Below are 22,696 nucleotides of genomic sequence, written 5' to 3'. Positions count from 1 at the left end.
GGTCAGCCTCCTGGGCATGGAGAAGGGTGAAGAGCAGATCTGGAGGGGCAGGTGGAAGATGCCCCGCACTGAAGGGTTTGTTGAGATGAAATGAGGGTCTCTGGGAGGTGCTGGACAGCGGCTGATGCAAAGTCAGCCATTCTGGGGGCATCATCATCATCATCACCGTTACCATTGTCGTTACTGTTGCTAATATTATTACTAGTACTATTACTGAAGTGCCCTCCTGCTGCCCCCCAGCTTGGGCACTCATACCCACACACTGGGAACTGGCTCCCTTGGCTCCAGCGTCCCCCTTGCAGGTCTGTTTCAGCGTATGCAGGATGCTTTGAGGGCCCAGCTAGACAAGCTGTGGGGTGAAACTAAGCCTCTGCCTTTGTCAACCAGCATCACGTCTTTCCTTTCTCCCCCCGTAGGGAGCCTGCACTCCTCCCTCGACACTGCTGTGCTGAGTGTGACTGTGACCCGAGGACACATCTCTGAAATGAAAGCCATGCCTTGGAATTGGACCTGCCTGCTCTCCCACCTCCTAATGGTGGGGATGGGCTCCTCCACTCTACTCCCCCAGCAGCCACCCCTGCTGCCCCAGAAGCGGTCTTTTGTCACGTTCCGCGGGGAGCCCGCCGAGAGCTTCAACCACCTGGTGGTGGACGAGAGGACAGGGCACATTTATGTGGGGGCCGTCAATCGGATCTACAAGCTCTCCAGCGACTTGAAGGTCCTGGTGACCCACCAGACTGGGCCGGACGAGGACAACCCCAAGTGCTACCCTCCCCGCATTGTCCAGACGTGCAATGAGCCCCTGACCACCACCAACAATGTCAACAAGATGCTCCTGATAGACTACAAGGAGAACAGGCTGATTGCTTGCGGGAGCCTGTACCAAGGCATCTGCAAGCTCCTCAGGCTGGAGGACCTCTTCAAGCTGGGGGAGCCTTTTCACAAGAAGGAGCACTACCTGTCGGGGGTCAACGAGAGTGGCTCTGTCTTTGGGGTGATCGTCTCCTACAACAACCTGGATGACAAGCTCTTCATTGCCACGGCTGTGGACGGGAAGCCGGAGTATTTCCCCACCATCTCCAGCCGGAAACTGACCAAGAACTCAGAGGCAGATGGCATGTTCGCATATGTCTTCCACGATGAGTTTGTGGCCTCGATGATCAAGATTCCTTCGGACACTTTCACCGTCATCCCCGACTTTGATATCTACTACGTCTACGGCTTCAGCAGCGGCAACTTTGTCTACTTTTTGACGCTTCAGCCTGAGATGGTGTCTCCCCCTGGCTCCACCACAAAGGAGCAGGTTTATACGTCCAAGCTCGTGAGGCTTTGTAAGGAGGACACGGCCTTCAACTCCTACGTGGAGGTCCCCATTGGCTGTGAGCATGGTGGGGTGGAGTACCGCCTGCTGCAGGCCGCCTACCTGTCCAAAGCTGGGGCCGTGCTCGCCCGGACCCTCGGGGTTCGCCCAGAGGACGACCTCCTCTTCACCGTCTTCTCCAAAGGCCAGAAGCGGAAAATGAAATCCCTGGACGAGTCGGCCCTGTGCATCTTCGTCCTGAAGCAGATCAATGACCGCATTAAGGAACGGCTGCAGTCCTGCTATCGGGGCGAGGGCACGCTGGACCTGGCCTGGCTCAAGGTGAAGGACATTCCCTGCAGCAGCGCGGTGAGTCCGGGGAGGGCCTGTGGGCCGGGGTGGCACGGTGTCGAGACCTAGGCTGTGGCCTCCATGGGGTGTGAATCATCTGTCCCATTTTGTAGATGAGCCAAGTATATCCCACCTCTGGGTCTCACTGGACTCGGATGATCACCAGCTCAAGCATGCTGTGACCATGGCACTGAGCTTATAAGAGTCAGAGCTGGAGCTAAATGTACGTTTCCTGTCGGCACTTTCCTCTATTCTGGTTGGCTCACTGGCTGTAAGAGGAGGGGCTGGAATAGGCGGAACTGTGTGCCGTAGATGCCGCGTGCACCAGCCGTTCTTGAAGGCTGCGCTGTCGTATGCGGTGACTTGAGAGGTGCACCCACCTGCTTACCAACCATGCTGCAAGTCACTCTCCTGGGAGCTTAGAATAAAAACAATAGGTGGTGGAGGCAGAGCTTAGAGTAAAACCAGTACTGGGAGTAGGGAGGCAGTCATTTTACATTTGGGGTAGATGTAGAACTTCAGGAGAGGTACGTTTTTGGCCCCTTGCGTATCCTTAGGTAATGGGAAAATAAGATCAGAAGAAGTAGGGTGAGAGTCCAGTGAACAGAGAGGGGAAAACAGTTTTCTAAGCTTGCTTAGAAAACTATTTATCAAGTATCTTCTGTGTGCACAGTCTCATGGAAGAAACGTGTCCAGAGCAGCCATGGAGCAGTGCTGGGTGACAGAGGGCTGAAGGAAACCAGGGGGCGGGGAGAATGAAGGGTTGGTTTAGGAGGCCTGCCCAGGGCCCGTGAGCCCTGAGGGACAGACCGGACCTCAGAACTGCTGGGCAACCACCAGTGCCACGGGAGACACAGCCTCCTGCCTCTCCCAACATAACTCACTTGTGACCCAATGTGAAAAGCACCTGCCTTTCTGTGGCTTGACTTCTGTTCATCTTCATTGTTTTTTTCTCAACCATTCTTAACGTGACTTGGAAGGTTCAGCTCTTGGCATCTTCTATGCCCTGTGTCACTTTCCTTTCCCTTTTTCTTTTTTATTGTCCAGTTGAAAAATTATGAACCTAGTTGGAGAAAATCTATCCTATAGTCTCAATGTAGGGAGAAGAAAGGACAATTCAGTCATCAGGTAGAAGTATGCACGTGCATGGATGTGATTCTTGACTCCTAGTCAAACTTTGGTGGAATTCCATATTAGGAAAATGTACTTGGATTGATTTAAGCAGTGCAAGTTTCTTTTCATGCCAAGCAGACCTCAGAGGGCACTGGCGCCCACACCTCCAGCACGCGGTGAGGCCATTCCTCCGGGCAGTGGGATTTGGGGGAGGGGAGAGGGAGGAGAAAGAAGGAACTCACTTGTGCCCCAAGGTTTCTCTTTGGTGCCCTAGCATTTAGGCTCAGGCTGTTTTCTAGTGATGAGTTTTCCAGTTACCTGGGCTGATACTAAAAGATGCCATTTCTTCTTGGGGGTTCTGGAAAGCCAGGAGACCCCTAGTGTCACAAAGGAAATGGGAGAGGCACCAGGCGCCAAAGAAGGAAGCAACACGTTGACCATCATTTCCAGGCCAGGGAATTGAGGGGAGTCCCCTGATTCTGCTGAGCCCTAGCAGGTGACATATCTTTTGGAGGCTTTGGTTTGGGCAGTAGGTGATCCACTCAGGAGAGTCTGTGAGACTAGTTTATGAACTTGGGGGTCGTGCACTGCTCCCACATGAAGGCAGTGAATGACAGGCCAGGTGCTGTGCTTTGTGTATGTATATTACACACTCAGACGTAGGTCCCTGGGGAGATGCCCTAAGCGTGTTGGCATGGGGAAGGTGCCCAGAGATCCCTTGGTCTTTACCTTCATTCTGAGGCCCAACAACTTGAATGAGTTGCCCCAGGTCATAGAATTTGTGAGTGAAGAGCAGAGACCGCATTTGAAGAGAACCACCCCCCCCCTTGCCTCTCAGCACCACGCTTGCACACATGCACATACATACACACTCCTACACACATGCATGTGCACGTACACAAGAAATACCCTCACAAGCACTCACATACACACCTGTGTTAGAAAATAGCAAGTTGATGCTGTGTGCTTACTAAACAGCTAGTTCTTTTGAGACCAGAGAGATTGGCTATTTTTGCTGCAGAAAACTTGCTCCAATCCTGTCTTTTCGGGCAATGCTTTTGGGAGTAAAATCAGCTGCGGAGATCAGCCTGGCTGCCCATGGGCAAGCATTTGCTCCCTGCCACAGTACAAAAAGCAAAGTTCATCACGGGAGTCTGCAGAGCTGCAGGTCCTAACATCCGCCTGGCGGCCTTGGAGAGAACAGAGGGAAGGCAGCTTTGCAAGACAGGCTAATGCCAGGACTGGGAGTAATGGAGCCAGATAACAAGCTTTTGATTTTTCTTTGGGCTTTAATTAGCCTTTTCAAGTTCGAGGCAAGTTCAGGGCTGAGAGCAGAAAGGAGGAGGCCAGAAACTCCGCACAGGGCTGGGGCTGTCTCCCCAGCCAGTCTAAAAGGCCACACCAGCTTTTAATGCACAGTATCAGTTTCCTTTGATTCAGCCCACACTCGAGTTAGTTTGCTCTGGGGCTTGGCTACGGTTCTTTTGGCCTCAGCTCAGACCACGCAGGCCAGGCTCCTGGGTGTCCCCGTTGAGGAGCCCTCACAGGCACAGTGTTTGCAAACCCAGCTTTTCCTGCACTCACTCATTCACAAGACCGTAGGTTTCCTTTCCTTCTTGCCTTCTTACCTTGAGGCAGGGAGGGGTGAGATGAATTCTAGAGTTCTTTTCTGCCTCTGAGTCCAGGATTCCCTTGAGGCCTGGGAAGGGGAACCGATTCTCAGGTGGCCTCTGTCCTGCGGCGTTTCAGCTGCAGGAGAGTGGGGGAGGGGAGCATGAGGCCCAGGAGGCTGACTTTAGGACTTGTTTTTTGTAGGGTTGGGTGTCCCTTGTGGGTTTTGTCGTAGTTACAACCCAAAGAGCTTGAAAAGTGGTTCGTTTTAAAACTGAGATATAATTGACATGTAGCACTATATTAGTTTCAGGTGGACGGCATAATGGTTCAGTATTTGTATATATTGCAAAATGATCACCAGAAGAGCCTGTACTTAACATCCATCACCATACATAGTAACACATTCTTTTGCTTATGATCGGAACTTTCGAGATCTACTCCCTTAGCAACTTTCAAATATACAATACAGTACTATCAACTATGTCACCATGCTGTACATTACATCTCCAGGACTTATTTTGTATCCGGTAGTTTGTACCTTTTGCCCAGTGACTCATTTTTATTGTGCTCCTGTTGTCCTAGTTCCCTAAGCTAGAATGCTTGTTCCATGGTGCTCTTCAGGCCTTTCTGGTCTCTTCATTTCCTGGGATTCACATTCCTTCCCCTGAACTCATGCCTCCAGGACTCCGAGCAGGTAGTAGTATGAGCCCTGAGGCTCCACCCCCTCACCAGGTCCCAGCTGTGTTTGGCTGTGTTCAGGGAAAATGGGGTCGGAGCCTGCCATGCATGGGGCGTTGGTGGAGCCACGTGGTGGCCCACAGCCTGGTGACCAGCTGCGGGGAGAAGCTTTGGGCTGGGAACCTGGAGCCTCGGTCTGCAGGCCCCCAGGGAGCAACCTGTTGTCTTTATTCCAGGAGAACCAGAGAGGCTGGCTGAGCCCCTATCACAGATAAGGGCCAGCCGGCCAGGAGTGTCTTCCTCTTGGGACTGTGTCCCTGTGAACATCAGCGCATGTTGCAAAGGAAAATCCTGGAGTGGGCGTTGGGGGTAGAGGCTGGGGAAGCAGCCCAGGTGTTTGCTGGTGCTTGGGGGAGGGGGGGATGGAAGCAACTTCTAGTTTTGCCTTCTGGGCCTCTGCCGTTGCGGAGCACAGGCTCCGGACGCGCAGGCTCAGCAGCCATGGCTCACGGGCCCAGCCACTCCGCGGCATGTGGGATCTTCCCGGACCAGGGCACGAACCCGTGTTCCCTGCACCTGCAGGTGGACTCTCAACCACTGCGCCACCAGGGAAGCCCTACCATTCTTTCTTGTGTTCTGTTTTTTCCCAGCTTGGATGGAAAGAGGTATCCAAGAACAAATGGGCTGGCGTCTGAAAATTACTCTAAGGACCTCAGGAGGGCCTGTGCAGAAGGAGGGTCCTAGAGGGATCAGCCAGGGCTCCTCCAAGTGTGTCTTAGGACTTGGGAGACTGTAGATCAACCTAAGGCCTTTTGCTGGTGAGCATCCAGGGTGGGCATAAGAATAATGATGTAATTTCTTTGTTTCTGCTGCTCCACCCTGAGATGGTCTCTATCTTTGGTGCCTTGGAAGGCTGCTATCCGGGGTCCCCAAACCCTCTGTCTGCAGAGCAGTGACAATTGAGACAAGGAGCTCACAGCCTGAGGCTCTTGTCGTGTGCCACGGCCCTGAGCAGGCCAGGGCGACAGCTCTCAGCCCCCTTCTGGGAGCCCCGACACTCCTGACCTGCAGTGGGACTGCTGGGCTGGAGGCTGTGCTGTTGAGGCCCAAGGCTCTTGTGTTCTATGCGGGCTGAGAGGCCCGGTGTCCTGGAGGCCCCCGGGCATGGCTATCTATATCTCCTCACCCTTTCTTCAGCCTTTGGGGTCACCTCACAGGACACTAGCCCTTCTGCCTCCAAATGAGTTAATGAATGGATGAAACTCTCATTAGGCCCTTGGCAATGTACCCTCTCCTGGTTGGTGCCAAGAATCATGACATGACATCAGTCTCCAGGAGCCTAGGAGTCCAGGAGAGGGACGCATCCAAGCGGGTCATTACAGCCTGTGTGACGGGAACGAGGGCTGTGGCCATGAGAGTGGCTGTCACTCACGCCACTTAAGTCTTCCCTAAGTTTGGAACCAGTTGAGAAACGGATGTAGGAGTCAGGCAGCATCAGCTTTAGTGCTGAGAAGCCTGGATGAGCAAAAATCAGCTGCTTAATCGCCCCCTCAAGACTCGAACTTGGAACTTAGAAGATGTCGGTCCGTGGGACGGAGACTGTCACCTGAGTGACCGCCTCACACCTGTCCAGCCTCGGTAGCGGGGACAGAGGGTGGTGGCCTCCGAGCCGCCCCACAGTCCCCCTGGGGAGTCCGTGTGGTGCCTGACAGTTGACAAAGGGCTTCATTGCCTCCTCTTCTCTCAGCAGTTCTCAGGATAATAGGAAAGGCAGACATCCTGTCCAGTTGAGGAGGTGGAGAAACGGAAAAGTCAGGTATTTCACTGAAGGTCATGTAGTTGGTGGACTAGAGCCTTCTCTGCATCCTAATTCTCAGCCAGGTGCTCTTCCCGCTGGTGTTTCTGCATGACGCAGCGGTGGCACCTGGGCTGGGATGACTCACGGCGCGGGGCCGTCTGGCATTGCAGGGCGTTTGCCTTGCTGGGCCCTGCAGCACGAAGTACCAGTGGCACTGGGCTCCGCAGTCACTGCGGGAACTAGGAAACCCCTCACATTTCCAGAAGCCCCTGACGGAGAGCCATTGCCAGGCCAGGGGCCTGCCTGAGTTCAGGGTTTACTCACCGGCCCTGCTCAGTCTCGCAGGGTTCACAGAGGCACCCGGGACCGAGCTTTTTGTCGGGGAGTGGGAAAGGAGAACCCCGTTTGTGTGTGCTGTTGCTGTGACTCATACCCATGGCTCTCCGGCAGGGCAGCCCTGGGAGGAGACAGGGTCACCCCCTGGACGCGGGCTGGCCTCCCAGCCCAGCCTGGATGGTCACGCCGTTCGGTCTGGCGCCTGGGATCCTGAAACTCCACCAGAGTGCGTATCCGGAATGGCCAGGCAGCCACCCCAGGCTCCGGGTGCCGGTTTCTGCCCGTCTGCTCGGGCTGTTTTCTTTTCCTGTCAGCAGGAAGTGCAGCTCTGACTGGATGGGTATGTCCTGTTGTTTGTGGCGCGAGGCAGGCCTTTCTCTTTCTGCTCAGCGGCAGTCCTCTCTCGGACCAGGAACTTCTGCTCCTGTCTCCCCCATCCCTCCTTCCTCAACTCCAGTTCACTTCACGCACCACGCACACACGCGCGCGCGCACACACACACGCGCGCACACACACACACACACACACACACACACACACACACACACGGCGGCCATTAAACATGCACCGCATACACCACACTCAAGTCCCAGTGACAGCACACATCACAAATCTCCTTCCACATCAGCCCAAGCCCTCACCCCTCACAGCCCATTGACCCCACACTCCAGACTTGTGTTTTAGCGGTGGGTTGGGAGGTGCTGCCGTATCACAGACCCTATCTTTATTCAAGTTCCCCCCTCCCCTTGAGACGGCTCCTGTTCCAGGTATTCAGGTGGAAAGGACACCCACCTCTTTCTCTTTGGCCCGCAGAATTTGCGATTAAAGTTGCATCTCAGCCACACGTGGTGCTTTGGGGTCCAGGATGGTGGCTGAGCCCTGGGTGATGTGCTGGGCCTGATGAGAGGAAGGGCTTGAGGCTGGCCTCCTAGGCTGGGCGTGACCTCCCAGGACACCACCCTGGAGCCCACTGGGCCAGCAGGGAGGGTGACGAGACCCAGGAATCACATCTGCAGACCATTAACACAGACAGCTGCCACGACCTCAGAGCGGGGTTTACCAAGCAGCGCTTAGGATGTGAGGCCGGTGATGCCGTGTCCTAACACCGAGAGAACAACTTCATGAAGCCCTGCACAGAGGCGTGCACCCCTATACACGCACCCACGTGTGCACACGCATCCTCTCTGCTCTGGATATATGAATCATTTTCTCATGGTGTCTGTTCCCTGTCATTTCTGTCTGTCTGTCGCTCTCTCTGCTGTGTTTCACTCTCTCACTTACACTCACACTCTGTGCACAGTCATCCCTGAGGCTCCCTCTTTCTGTGATTTATCCTCCCTCACTACACACAGCAGCTAACACAGCGAGATTTCTCTCCCGTGTACACACACGCTCGCGCACACACACACACATCCCGCCCCCGCCCCCCCCCGCCCCAGATGGTGTGCGACAGCCCAGCCCAGATTGGCAGCCAGGCCTCTCATTCAGTCAGCACACAGACTGGCCTGACTTATCCATCCAGATCTTCATTTCTGGGCCTTTCCTTTAATTCCCGTCATCCTCACAGGGTGGCGTCTTGGCTGGGATGCTGGCCTGGGAGCTTGGGCCTCTGAGTCTCAGCCAGGTCCAGCTCGTGAGAGATCACTGAGCTGGTGAGCGGTTTCCTTTTTGCTTTAAATTATACATTTCACCTTCTAGAAGGAGGTGATAAAACAATATCCCTTTAATAAAGTCTGCTGAGACTCCTAGGGAAAGAGAAATGCAGAGACATTAATAAATGATGATTGTCACAGAGCACCTTATATTTGTTGAACACTGAAACATCTCATAGCATCATCAATGTGGTCTCCTTTGGTTACAGTAACCACCTGATGAGACAGAAAGAGACTTAATAATATTGCTGTGATTTCATACTGATATTTTTTCTTCACCAATACCTGCTTTTGAGAGATTTGGGCTGTACCTAACCCAGATGTTATGTTCAGAATCCCAGGCCTGGAGCGTGCCCCATCCGCCTTCCCTGCCATCCAGCACGTGTTATGAATGCTAAGTTAAGGCCTTTGAAGGAGAGGATACATCTCCAGCCAGATCCTCCCTGCTGTCACCTTCACGTGCCCCTTAGTTTTTGTGAGACAGAAGGGAATGACTACACGTTGGCACACGGCGCTTGCTTCATTTCATTAACAGAGTTAGTGGAGAGCAGGAAAAAAGACAACTCGCGGAGTTCTCCACTCGGCCTCTCAATTTACATTTTTTTCCTGGTGGATGGGGCCCCGCATGCTGTCCATGTGTTTGAAACGGGATCAGCGGGGGAGAAGAAAGCCCACATCTTTTCCCAGTCTCGGTATCATTACTGTGTCTCTGTCAGCGTTCCAAAATATAATGGGATTTGTTCAGCTGATTTATCCTGCGTGCAGGCAACATTATCCAGACCCACACTCGGGCCTGAGGAGCAAAGAGGGGAAGATGCACAGCAACGAGAGTGGGGCTAATAAAATTTATTCCTGCTAACAAGGGAATGACCTACCCCATAATTCAGCCTGGCCATCGGGACCACTGTTTCCCAGTGCCCGCTAGAAAACACACAGACTTAATCATTGTGGTGTGCCCTGCTCCAATTACAGTCCTGGTGGCAGCTGAGTTTGTCTGCAGTAGACAGGGAGAGAAGTGGGAACGTGGGATTGATGGGCTGGGTGGGATTTCTTTGCCCTTGACAGGCAGCCACTGGGGACCTCTGAAGCTTAAGGTACAAAAGGAAAGGGACGGCACCCGAGTGGGTTTTGCTTGGAACCATTCCAAGGCCTTCCCTGGTCTTTTCCAGGGGCCCAGCTTTGGCTTCTGGACTAGTCCCATCATGGAGGTCACCTGCAGAACTGGGCTAGGGAATTTTCATTCCTGTTTCTTTTGCTTGGCCTGCCTGTATCTCCAGTCATGGTGTCGTGGCCCTCAGTCCTCACCAGAGGGAGGAACGCAGGGCTCTCGGCAGCTGAGCTAATGAGGAGCAGGTCAGGGGTTCAGTCCCTGGGATCCTGTGCCCGCTATGCTCAGCATCTCCTAGGAACGGTGCATGGCTACGGCTCGCTACTGGTTACACTCTGGACTGCAGAGAGGGTGCTGGGCTTAATGCCCGTCTCTTGGGAAAACAGCTCAAATTAGTGGCATTAGTTTCCTATTAGAAGGATAGGTTGTTATCATGATGAGTGAGTGACCACGTAGATGACCTGTATTTTGGTACCCACCCTTTTGAGTTGCTTAGAAACAGGGCGCGTGGCTCTTGGGAATCTTGGGTGCGATTTGTCGCGTTCTTTCTCCAACCCCGAGGCAATTTTCATGAAGCCCCTTCAATAACATGTTGGTCTAACTAGGTTACTGTGGCTGTGGTCTGCTGGCTTCCCCTCTCTGTCTCTGCACACTCATTCCCCCTACAATCTCATTGAAAAAGACACAATAAAGAACCGTTCGGAGATAATGCATTAGTGATTAAGTGGAGGAGGCCTCCTTCCCGCTCATTTCCTGACGTCTGGGCTCACAGCCGAGGTGTAGGGCCGACCTTCACCTCTGTCGGGGCTTCTCCATCTTTGAAGAGAGTTCAACCACCTGGGGTCAGCACGGGCCATGGGCAGAGCTTCGGGGAGGGTTAGAAATCATAAGAGCGGGAGGAAAGTTTATGCAGGACAGTGAAGCAGTCAGAGGGTGGTACCGTCCAAGTTTTGGGATCTCTTTCTCTGTTACAGAAACGAGCACTCAGGCACGTGGGACTATTTTATGGAGTAACAGGCTTTCTGATGAGAGTAACCTCAAGCCAACCAGGGCCTCCCCACGGGGTTCCTCCCTCCCTGAAGGCTCTCTCTGCTTCCCTCCTGCCCTGCCGTCAGACGGCACACAGAGCCATACACAGTGGGCATCAGACCCTGGTGCGTTGATGAACACCTTGGGGTCAGCGGTTCTATTTGACATCTGGCCCCAATAAGTGGGAGATCATTATCTTCCTGTACCGCAGAGATTTACATCTGGGGTCTGTATGTAGACATGAGCTACTACACTTACCTGATCAATATCTCCCTTTATAAAGAAATCCCATATGTGAAATTCACTGCGGAGGTCTGCTCTGGTCAGCTCCCGGGGGTGTGTGTGTGTGTGTGTGTGTGTGTGTGTGTGTGTGTGTGTGTGTGTGTGTGTGTGTGTGTGTGTGTGTGAATCTAAAGACATTTTCTTTTCCACGTCAGCAGGCACCTCATGGGCTTCCACCTTCTTTTTCACCTAGCTTGTATTTCTTTTCTAAACTTCAGCTCTCACTTTGCTTTGGGATAGGTCAGCCCAGGAAAGGAGGAATCCCACTCTGATGACTAGCCAAGGGCCTCCTCGGGATGGGAGAGGTAGTTCCTCCCAGAGATCACAGAAGGGTGGAGGGCTTATCCTGGACAGAAGAAAAGGAAGCAGGCACTGTCCCAGAGCAGCCTCTCATCCTGACAGTAGGTTCCCTGATCCTGGAATTGGTTCCTTTGGGGCCACCCTCTAGCAACTTGGAGGAAGCCTCCATGTAATGCCAGTTTTTCCATCTAGTCTGGGAATGTGATAGGTCATGAGGGGTCATTTCACTCTCTAAGCCTCAATTTTTCTCTTCTGTAAAATGGGGCTGTTGAATTCTAAGATCTTAAGTCATTTTCCTCTGAAATAGCACAATGTGTGAAAGCTTGGCCATGCACTGTCCTGGACAGAGAACCCAGAATTGAGCCCCAGTGTCACTTCTTCCTCAAAACCCTGCTGCTCCCCTCTGCAGCTGTGGCCCTGCCCTCTGTCCCCACAGCGCCAGGTGCATAACTGAAGCTGGGCATACACGGCCTCGTCTCGTCATGGACCCGGTCTGTCTCCCCCACTGAGAAAGGGACAGAAACGGAGATGTTTTCATCTTTATACTGTTGGGTTCTCACCTGGTGCTTGGTACCTAGTAGGTCTTTCTAAACATTCTTAAGCGAAGTAATAAATGAAGAACAGTAAGTAGCGTTGTCTTCATTTAGTGCTTCAGTTTCCCCTGATGGAAGCAGGGAGTTCCAGTAGCCTAAGAGACCAAAAGTTTGATGGAAAAAGGCCCAACTGAAGGCCCCACAGTGGGTGAGCTCGGAAGGTCTCTGATGCCTTCTCCCCCCATAATGGTATGACCTCCCAGCTTCAGGGGTGGGCGCAGGGGTGCTCAGGACTCCTCTGCATGAGGCTGGATGCCACTTTTGCCTTCAGGGAGGGCTGGAGAGCCTGTTTGCTCCCTGATGGAAGGACTCCTCTCTCTTCAGGAGCTGCCCATGAGCAGTGGGAGGACCAGGTCTGACTTCGTATTTTCCATCCTGGGCTCAGAGGCTGCAGCTGCCGGCCCAGAGCAGTCGGCGGCTGCAACCCCTGTTGGAGGAGTCGGCTGCACTTGTCCATCCCTGCAGGCTCATCTGGTTAGCCTCCTTTGGATCAGTTTGGGATATTTGCAAAACAGTGGATGCCGTGGGTGAGAGGGGCAGCCTGTGGCTATGGAAGAGACCGGGTCCCGGAGCTGAGCTAATTGGCCCACAGGGGGATGGACCTGGTGACCTTTACCTCATTAGCGCTGCTCTTGGACCACTGAGCTCTGGCCAAGTTCTGATCTTTCCATAATAAGGACTCCATGTGGGGTTTCTGCAAAGGTGGGGCAATGAAGGGCAGGGCTACAACAGCTCCACCTGGCACGGCGGGTGCATCAGGAACCAGGCTGGGGGCCACGCTAGATGGGAGGAGGAGTAATCTCAGAATCAGTTTCCTGCCCCACCTCATCACCCAAGGCCTACAGGATGGGTTGGCACAGGGTCGGAGGGTGGTGCCCTCATTGTCTCCCAGGTCTGCCCCCTTCTTCAGCCCTTCTCAGAGGGTCTCCACAGAGACCACCAGACACTGCGGGGGCCCTCGGGTGGCTGCTTTGCAGCTCTGCCCTGGAGCCCGTGGAGACTGCGGAGGAAGGATGCTGGCAGCATTTAAAATCCCCTTTCCGTGGAGATGATAGAGCTTTTCAGAGTGCCAGTCTCTCTGCAGAGTGGGAGCAATTTCCCTGTAATTGGTAAAGTAACCGTAACTGCTCTGTCATTTGAATGTAGCGACACGTAATTGCATGGTAACCTTTGCCGCGAGGGAAGCACGGTGAGCTGTGAGATCGTAATCCGGGGTGTCAGCTCCGGCTCCCCACGCCACCTCCACCACGACTGCTTGGCTCGGGGGGCTGCCGTGGGCTCCTCCCCCCAGATCCAGTGGGTCCTGCTCCAGTGGTTACGCTTGTCACGTGCCGTTCTCTCCTGGGCCGGTCTGTGGCACCCTCAGCAAGGAAGGGACGCCTGTGGTGATCTAGGAGGGTGCTTCTTACTAAAGCGCTGGGAAGGGGTTAAGGTACAGATCTCTGAGCCCCACATCCAGAGTTTCTGATCCAGTAGATCTGGGGCGGGGCCCGAGAATTCGCATTTCTGATGAGTAGCGCAACTCTTCTGGATCTTAAGAGTATTTCTCTGCTCCTTCATTCAGCCTCATTGGCCTGATAGATCTCTAGGAAGTACCACCTTTGCTATTTCATCTTGGTAACATTAGCCCCTTTAATCTTGATCACACCTCTACGAGGTGGATATCATGAATTTCCCCAAAGACGCTAAGACTCACAAAAGTTATCTGAATTGTCTAAGGATGTGACCAACAGTAATAAGAGCTAACACTCTCTTAGCACTTACTAAGTGCCAGACATTGTTCTACATGTATTAGTCATTTGCTCCTCACCACAGCACCAGGAAGTATATGCTATTATTATTATCCCTATATTACCCATGATAAACTGGGGCACAGAGAAGTTAAATACCTTGCCCAAGGTCACACAGCATTAAATGGTGGAGCTGGAATTCCAACCTAGGCATTCTGACTCTAGTTCCACAGTGCTAGCCACTGTGGGACTCAAGCCTTTATTTAGTCATCCATCCATCCATCCATCCATCCATCCATCCATTATCCATTTAACGTGTATGTCTTAACCTACTGTGAACTAGGAACCAAGCTAAGGATTCAGACATGGGTAAAACATAGTCCCATCCTTGAGCTTATGGTCCCTGGAATCCAGTGGATCACCAATCTTAATTTATGAGCCAGGTTCCCCATGAGGACATTTATGGAAAGCAGATTTGGGATCTTCTCAATGGGGCAGAAGGGACCCCAGAGGGTGTGGCCCTGTCTAAGGCCTTGAGGTCTATTCACAGGGTTGCCTACCACATATATTCCCATGCAGCAGACCCTAATTTCTTTCCTTGGTAAGAATGAAGCTGCTGTCTAATGAGTAAGCACTGTAACAGTGGCCATAGCTCATCCGTGGGCATTTGTGGAGTGGCAGGGGAGAGGTGCAATCTGGGCCTGTGGGCCTGGTGGGCCCCTGCTTACAGCGGAGCAGCTCCTGGCTCCTCTGGCTGCCGCTCTAATCTTGCCGTTAAGGGGCCCAGGGGAGGGCTCGGCCAGGGCCAGACTCCCCCGTTGCCCAGGGTGGTCAGGAATCTGCACCAACCCTTACCCGTGGAAGGCTTTCGTCCATTAGCCTTCCCTTCCAGGGGCCTGGCATCTGCTCCCTACACCCCAGCCCCCGAGGTCTGCGGGCCCTGCGGGACTCTCCCTCCTCTCTCCTCTGCTCCCAGTGCGGTTATTACTCTGTGGCTTCAGCTCAAACTCAGCGGGTGGTGTCCTTAGAGAGCTGGGCTCTGGCCGGGGGGGTGTGCAAGGGCCACTCCCTGCCGCCATCCTACTTCTGTTCTGGGCAGGATTTCCATTAAAAAAATTAACATGAAATCCCACCTTACCTTAATGAAGGGCTCTCCGGTTCAGCCGGTGTCTTCACACCTGATATCTCACCTAGGCCTCGGGATGGGCCCGTCTTGCTATTTTACCGTCAAGGAAGGTGAGGCCCAGAGGACAGGAGCAGCTTGTGCCAAGATGTGCGGCTGGGAAGCAGCTCAGCTGCCTGTGAACGCGAGACCTGTGCTTTCCCCGACTTCAGTGTTAAAACTCCCTCCCCTATGACCCCCGCTTTGAGGAAACGAGGAGTAAGCCCCTTCCCACCCCACGCCATAGCCAGGGGACCTCAGCATCCACGCAGACCCGGGCTGCTCCTGGTCAAAGGCCTCCATCACGCCTTCATCACCTGGGGCCCCGCTCAGAGGGAGAAAATGAGGTACAGATGAGGCTGGGCGAGAAGCCATCGTCCCTGGAATCTCGGCCCCATGGTAGGAGCCCCAGTTGTCCCCTTTGCCTCATCTGAGCCTGATGACAATACCACGAGGTAGGCAATGCGGGGTGTACCTGTCAGGTACAGGTGAGGAACCCGAGACCTGCCTCCTGATGGGGCCTCGCAGGGAGCTGTCATGAGCTGAAACCAGCCGAGCCCTAGCTGCCAGGCCACCAGGCTGAGCTGTCCTCACTTCCTAACGATGAAAACATTCCTTACTTGGCCCTTTGACATGCAAGATGCCCCAGTGGCAGAGACTTGCAAGTCCCTGACTTTCTGCCTCTGAGCAAGCAGGGATTTAATGTGGCAACTGGCTGAATGCACACTCTCTTTTTGTACGTAGTTGGGTTTTATCTCGTGTTCTGCTCAGTGAAGAAGAATGGTATTTGGAAACTGACCACTCAGAAATGTAGTTTCGGGGGGCTGAGCGGCCTGAGCCTTATCAGGTCAATGAGGCGTGTATTTGTGCCTCGCTCCCTGCCTCAGTATCCCCTTGTGCGGAGCAAACAATCATTTGGTCTCACCTACTTGGAAAATGGGTTGTAATGGGTGAGGTCCTTTTGCTAATGGCAGAAGTCCCAGCAGCACAGTTTAGGGCCCAGAAAGTCCAGAATGAGGACTCCTTCTGAACCAGAGGCAGGAACATGCAAGGCCATGAAGATTCCTCAGCTGCCGTCTGAATGCTTGGCAGGTCACGGCAGTTACATCCAACAGGGAGAAAACACGGGAGAAAACACTGTCTGCCCTTGATCTGGATTTTTCCTTCCTCTCTTCTGTCCATCTCTTTCTCTCTCCACTCTGTCTCCCCCTAGCCCCATTTCCTCAGTTTAGGAAAGAACCGTAAAGATCAGACTAGACCTTGAAAGTTTCCTCCCACCTTTGACTCCTATAGTTGTTTTTGAAGGGGTGGGGTGTGTTTGGTCCGGGTTGTGGGGCCAGACCCTGCAATAGAGGCCAGAGGCAGTGCCAGCCGTGGCGCAGTCGTCTGCTCTGCACGTGGCCTGCACGAGCCCGCCCATGCTCTCTCCCTCCCTGCCCTGGCTGCTCCCACCACGATAAGAGGGAGGGTGTCGGTGCTCAACACATTGTCTTCCCTGAGATGGACAGCACTGCTGGGAGAGAGCTGAGGGAACCCCCGCATCCCTGGAAAGCGCAGAGTTGGCCGGTTTCACGCAGCTCCACTGGCAAGAGCCTGCGTGCTGGTTCTCCAGATGCCTCTTCCTTTGGCTGGATTGAAGCCTTTAAAAAATGACACCTTGTATTTTATTTCACTCCTTTCTCTGCAAAGTCCTAAGACGTTTACAGGCATGAGCTCTATAGGCTTTATGGAAGCTCATCAAAAGGCAGAGGTTGTTTCCTTCATCTTTATAGAGTGGAAAATAAAAGCCCAGGGAGATGGAATGAGTCTTCTAAGAGCACACAGTTCTTCTGAGAAAAAAGGGGAAACCCAGTGCAGGATCCTAGCACCTCGGGGAGATCTGTGCCCACCCAAAGCTGCTCAGTGGAGGGCTCTGGAGGCCCCTCCCCAGCCATTGTCAAGGTCTTCTACACTCCCCAGTAGGACTCCCTAGCTGTGACCCTCTGCTTACATGGGGGTCCGGGAGCCTGGAATAAAACAGGGAGAATTTCAGCTAAAACACTGGGGGGGTGGGGGTGGGCAGGGAAATGGGCCAGAGGTTTTTCTTGTTTCTTCCCTGACTGCTGAAATTGTCCCAGAGTCAGAAGCAAGAGTTGGGTCAGTGTGTCCCACAGGGTACCTGGGAAAACAGTCTCTTTAAGGGATGCTAAGAGGTGTTCCGGTCAAAAAAGTGGTTTAGGGAATAAAATGCTGAGAGAACTTTAAACACATTTCTTCCTAAAAAGACTTTACAGACCCTTCTTGTAACAATTAGGAATGTCTTACATGGTGTTAGAATGCACTGCGTTTCACTACGTCTCCCAAAGTTATTTGCCCAAAGAGCCCGTTTATGGTAGAATATCTTGTGGGACTGGGGTTCCGGTGGAAGACACTTTGGGAAATGCTAGTGAAGGTATGACAAGGTCAGGCTGCCTGCCCTCCTTTGCCGTGTTCTAAAAGAAGCAGAGAGCCTGAAATGGGACACAGTGAGGCACCTGCGGCCTGCTGAGTTCATCCACAAACCTTCCACTCCTCCTTTCCCCAACCGATTGTCTGTACGTGTCTCTGCCATGGTGTTGTCGCACATGTGTTAACATTTCTAGTTCTCTGTTCCACACGTTCGAGTCCTCGTCTGTGTGTCTGCTCAACAGTAAGTGTGTGGATGTGAAGACCTCGCCCCTCTCACTCCCCAGCAAGGCTGTCTGGAGCGCATGCTCATGGGTGCTGGCCCAGTGCTTTCCCAAGGGATGGTGATGATGGGCCATCTAAACTACCAAGATGGTGCCTGGAGGGGTTGAAGGAGGGGCAGAGAGACCACGGCGCATGGTGTAAAGAGACTCCAGGGATCTGTGACTTTTTGCCATGGTCCTGCAACCTACTTAGATGACTGTTGACAGGTTACCTAGTTTCTCTGGAGCTGAGTTTCTCATGTAATAAAGGAGGGATTTATAACAGGTGATCCATCTGTAAGGATTCTTCTAGCTCCAGAGTTCTCTGACTCAGTACCTCCACCCATTGCCCTGGTGCTCGCTTCTAATTTTTCTCCTCCTTCATTTTCAGCTCCTAACCATTGATGACAACTTCTGTGGCCTGGATATGAATGCCCCCCTGGGTGTGTCTGAGATGGTGCGTGGCATCCCTGTCTTCACGGAGGACAGGGACCGCATGACTTCTGTCATCGCATACGTCTACAAGAATCATTCTCTGGCCTTCGTGGGCACCAAGAGTGGCAAGCTGAAGAAGGTAGGACAAGGTGTAGTCACTTTGGTTCTTGTGGTGACAGCCTGTCCCCGCCAGGATGGATGTTCTCTTGCATTCTTTTACTACCTTGGGCCTGGTTGGCAATGATACAGGTTTGAGCTAAGGGCTGTGTTGCTGTTGAGGTCGTCAATGCTACTCTTGTCCTTCACGTGCAGGGTTGTTGTGGGACTCACAGCGGGTGAGTGTGTGGACCCATCTCTTGCGTTGGGCTGGTGTGCTCCTGAGAGGTGCGCGTCTCCAGGTTGCCAGGCCATTCTAAATATGGTGTATTCTGTCCAACTTGGGCTCATGCCCCAAGGCAATAGCTTTATGAGGCCTGGGTGGTTGTGGAGGATGGACAGGGGCAAGGGATATGCCTGTTCCTCCTGCTTCAGCCTTTCTGGCTGGTGCGTCCGTCTGGAATCCATTCAGGGAAACTGACAGAGGAAAGTGTCGTTCCTGCTGGAGTCGCTGTTAGGGCTAAGAGCCAAGTCACGGGACGGGGAGACCCTGGATGTTTTGGGGGCACAGAACTGCCCTTGGGGGAGTAGAACCGTGTGACCTGGGGACGTGAGTTTTCCTCCTCGTTCTCCAGAAGCTTGCTGGCTTCAGGGGCACTGGGTGGCCTTGGCCCGTCCGCCGTGTTGGGGGCCCCTACCTATCCAGAACTATTTTCTCGCCCACCTCTGCTTGGGTTCTCGTCTCAGTGAGTTGGTGCTGGCCCCATAGGGTGCCCTCCTTGTTGGAACAAAAGCCTTTCCAAGACTCTAGGCAGTAGGTCCTGTTTTCTGTTGGCTGATAATCATACCTGAGTCTTTTCCCTGGGAAATATTGATGACTCCGTGTGGAGGTCCTGCTTGTTTTAATTGGGCTTCCCTTGGAATTCACTGGACATTGTGTGATTCACATGGATAAAGGGGCGCTGCCTGATCCGAGACTGAAGTTTGATGGCTGCTCTTCTCTTTGCTGTATTTGTGGGTGTTCGCTGGATGGTCAAGGGGAAGTGCTCTCTGCAAATCTAGGGACTGTGCCTGTTCTCCCATCCTACTGTGTGACAGCCCATTTCAGCACTTGTTTTTTTCTTTAGAGTGTACGTCTCTGTGGAACAGGCAGTGGGGCTGGATGGGGAGAGGTGGGGAGCAGAGGGTGTGGGGGTTGGGAATGTGCGTGGAACAGTTACATGCATAGCAGCTGGAAGAAGAAACATGTGTTGGGGAAACGCCGTGGCACGCTGCAAGGGTGATGCAGGCAACATGCCACGTGTCTGGGATTGCCCACCTCATCGTAGTGTGCTGCCTTCTGTGTCAAGTTAACAAACAATTTAACCATCATCCACATAGCTTTAAGAATTACATTTTATGGTCTGCCTTCTGTGAAGAATATATTAAACACAATTGAATGTTTTCTTGCCGCCTTGATCTTCTCGTTTAGATTATTACTCACATGTTGAACGGGGTTCGCGGACGCCCGGGGAAGATGCTGGGAGGTGTAGGTGTGTTGTGTTTGATCGCTGTAGCCTTCCCGGCTCTTCTTCTAGCGTACCGTGTCACTCAGCACTTCCAGATGCTGCCAGGAAGTACTGGTCCACATCAGCGCCTTTCTTCCTCCCTCAGTCTGCGGCTTCCAGCTTTCAGTGAGCTAGGAAATCAGATAACCAAGCTTGCTGAAATTGTGTCTGATAAGCCTCAGTATAAATCGAGGAGGGAAGTCCACGGGCTGTAGAGCAGGGACCGCGGGGACGTTTCCGTTAGCTGCTCAGATGACTTCATTCTTCACTAAGAGTCAAGGAATTTGATTTGCTGGCAAAGCGAAGTCTGAATACCGACAGCCTTCCCACATGCAGTTCACACAGTGAAATGTCTTGACCTGCTTTGCTTGCCCCGATGGGTGAATAAGTCCTGTTGAGGGTAAATACGTAAGAAGGAAATTTGGGGTGCTTTAGCTCTTGTCTCTACGGAGCCCAATCTCAGTGCAAGGGAGAGGTGACTTCCTGCAATGTGCTGAAACATGCCCACCCCCTAAACTTCCTACCAGGTGCAGAGGATCCTTCACTTTCTGGCCAGACCGAGTAGACCCTGTAGGTTTTTTTTTTTTTTTTCCCTGCTATTGTCTGAGCAGGTTGGTATATGGTGTCAGTGAAATAAACTTTGAAAATTCAGTGCACACAACAGAACAGAAAGTTGTTTTCTCTTGGCGACGGGGGGGAAGATGTTTCTTGGCCGTGGCTGCATCGTAAACCCAAGACGGTCGACTGGCAAATGTGTGCTCTTGGTCAGAGGGTGGACAGAGGCTCATGGGGGCTGGCTCCCTCTCCCCTGTGGAAGCCGGCCTCCTGATGGGAGGTGAGAGTGCAGCCCATCTCCATGAGTGTGGGCTGAGGACACCTCTGGGAGCTTGGGCAGGCCAAGTGCACACAGACATCCCTCATGGGGCAGGCTGTGGGCAAAGCCTTGCCTTGAAGTGTCCCCAGAGGTCAGCCAGGCCAGCAATGACAGGCAACCCCTGAGCGGGAGCCTTGGGACTTTATAAACCGTGGGCTGGCCTTTCTCATCTTTTACTTCGCGGGGGTGGGAGGGCTTATATAAGAACAGTTCTGTTTCAGCCACCTGGGACATTACATTTAATTTCCAGAACTATAGTGGGAGTGGTGAAGCATAAACATTTGAGAGGTAAGACCAGAGGGTCACGTGGGGGCGGAATGAGCCAGTGGCCCTCCCGGGGAAAGCCAGGCCATCAGGGCAGCCAAACTTTCTGCTCCACGAGCTCTGAGCGGGAGCCTTTTTAATAGTTTAGCTGAAGCTCAGCTACCCTCCTGCAGACTCAGCACAGCTGGCCCAGGGGGACAGTCTGAGTTGGTAAAGGAAAGCCGGGCCGCCGAGTCTGTTGTTTGAAATAATAAAAAGCGAAACTGGCCAGTTTATTTATTTTTTCTAAACAATAGAATTTCCCAGCACCCTTGCTCGCTGAGCACCACTCCCCTTTCCTTGTAATAACTCTGCCTTGCTTTTCCAAGAGGTTATCAGGACCCCATTCACCTTTTGGGCAGAGGCCCAGCCATGAAAAGCTCTGGGACTGCAGGAGGACTTAGCAGGAAGTTTTGTGAGCTGCTGAAACCAGGGGGCGAGAATAATGGAAATCACACTGTCGCCGTAATTACAGAGCTGGTTTCTCTGAGCCCTGTAATAATCTCCCGTGTGTATCAAGGGCCTCGCGGAAGTTCTCTGCAAAATGACAAGGGACTCAAGGTGGGAAGGCTGGGTGGGAGGGGGTTGGGAGGTTTGCTAAGAGTAAGGGAGTTTGCTGTGAGTTTCAGGGGTCCGGGAGCTAGACTGTAGCTATCCATGGGCTGCCTTCAAAATTACTGCCTTTTCATTTTGTTTGAAAGGTGTGGGTCCCCATCGTTTGCGACCTTGTCTCTGATGACCATAATTTCACTCCTTTAGTGCACACATCACATGAGGCAGGGGGAAAGGAGGTGAGGAAAGTACCAATTTGGACGTCTTATTTTTTCTGATGTGTGTGTGCCGCAGCTGGCATTGGCATCCTTTTCCATGGGCTGTTAAGAAATGTGGCACATAAATGCTCCAGTCATCAGGAGGTGCCTAGGAAGTTAGGAATAAGTCACAGACTATTGCAATTTCAACTATAGGGAAAACTCTTAAGGCAAACACCATCCTGATTTGCTTTAAGATGTCCATTTAAATCTGGAAAACTTTGAACCGGCTTGGGCTAACGAGGTCAGTGTTGCCTCAGAAGGACAAGACCTCTTTGCTTGAATATTCCAGCCAGAAGTCCACCCTGCTTTCTCTGTCTCTGTTACATTTTTACCACTAAGTGATCATATTTTATGGCTGCTGTTCAGCAGTGAATTACTGCCTGACGTTAGGGGGAGAGTAATGTTCATTGTGAACCAAAACATCATAAACTTCTACTTGAGGTGTGCTTGCTCCTTTCATTTTGTGATTGCGTCTTTCCTGGGTGTTTGGTTAGGTTGAACTGCTCACACGAAGGGGCAGAACGCTTGATGGGTGTTGGTTAAGCGGAACCCTGGCTGGCCCTGCTAGTGGCTTGTCGTAGGATGCGCGTGTGTGCACATGTGAGCACACACATGGGCAAACCACGCCATACCAGCCCCTCTGGATAGGAATTGGGTGTGTGTCAGCATGGAGGGTCAACAGCAGTAGATGACACAAAGTCATTCTTCTTGGGACTTGTCATGCAGATTAATTCAGTCTTCCTAATTTTTTTCTCTTGAGCCTCTTTGAATTATTTTTACGTTTTGTTTTACTTTATTTTATTTAAATATAGTGGATTTACAGTGTTGTGTTAGCTTCAGGTGTACAGCAAAGTGATTCAGTTATACATATCTATCTATCTTTTCTTTTTTCAGAT

General features: G+C 52.6%; 1 protein-coding gene across 2 annotated transcripts in view; it reads left to right on the top strand.

Annotated features, from left to right (window-relative positions):
- Positions 1 to 22,696, top strand: part of PLXNA4 (plexin A4) — a 200,903-nt gene that overhangs the window by 73,934 nt on the left and 104,273 nt on the right. The window contains exons 2-3 of one of the 2 annotated variants that reach the window (XM_060020913.1): positions 417 to 1,669; positions 18,125 to 18,307. In XM_060020913.1, coding sequence (XP_059876896.1) covers positions 485 to 1,669; positions 18,125 to 18,307 — 1,368 coding nt within the window. In that variant the 5' untranslated portion in view covers positions 417 to 484. Of the gene's footprint in view, positions 1 to 416; positions 1,670 to 18,124; positions 19,368 to 22,696 lie in introns of those variants that run through there. The other variant, XM_060020912.1, reaches the window with a different exon arrangement.

This window comes from Delphinus delphis, chromosome 9 (genome assembly GCF_949987515.2).
Source record: "Delphinus delphis chromosome 9, mDelDel1.2, whole genome shotgun sequence".
Taxonomy (NCBI): domain Eukaryota; kingdom Metazoa; phylum Chordata; class Mammalia; order Artiodactyla; family Delphinidae; genus Delphinus; species Delphinus delphis.
Note: the sequence above shows the minus strand (reverse complement) of the source record. Positions and strands in the feature narration are given on the sequence as shown.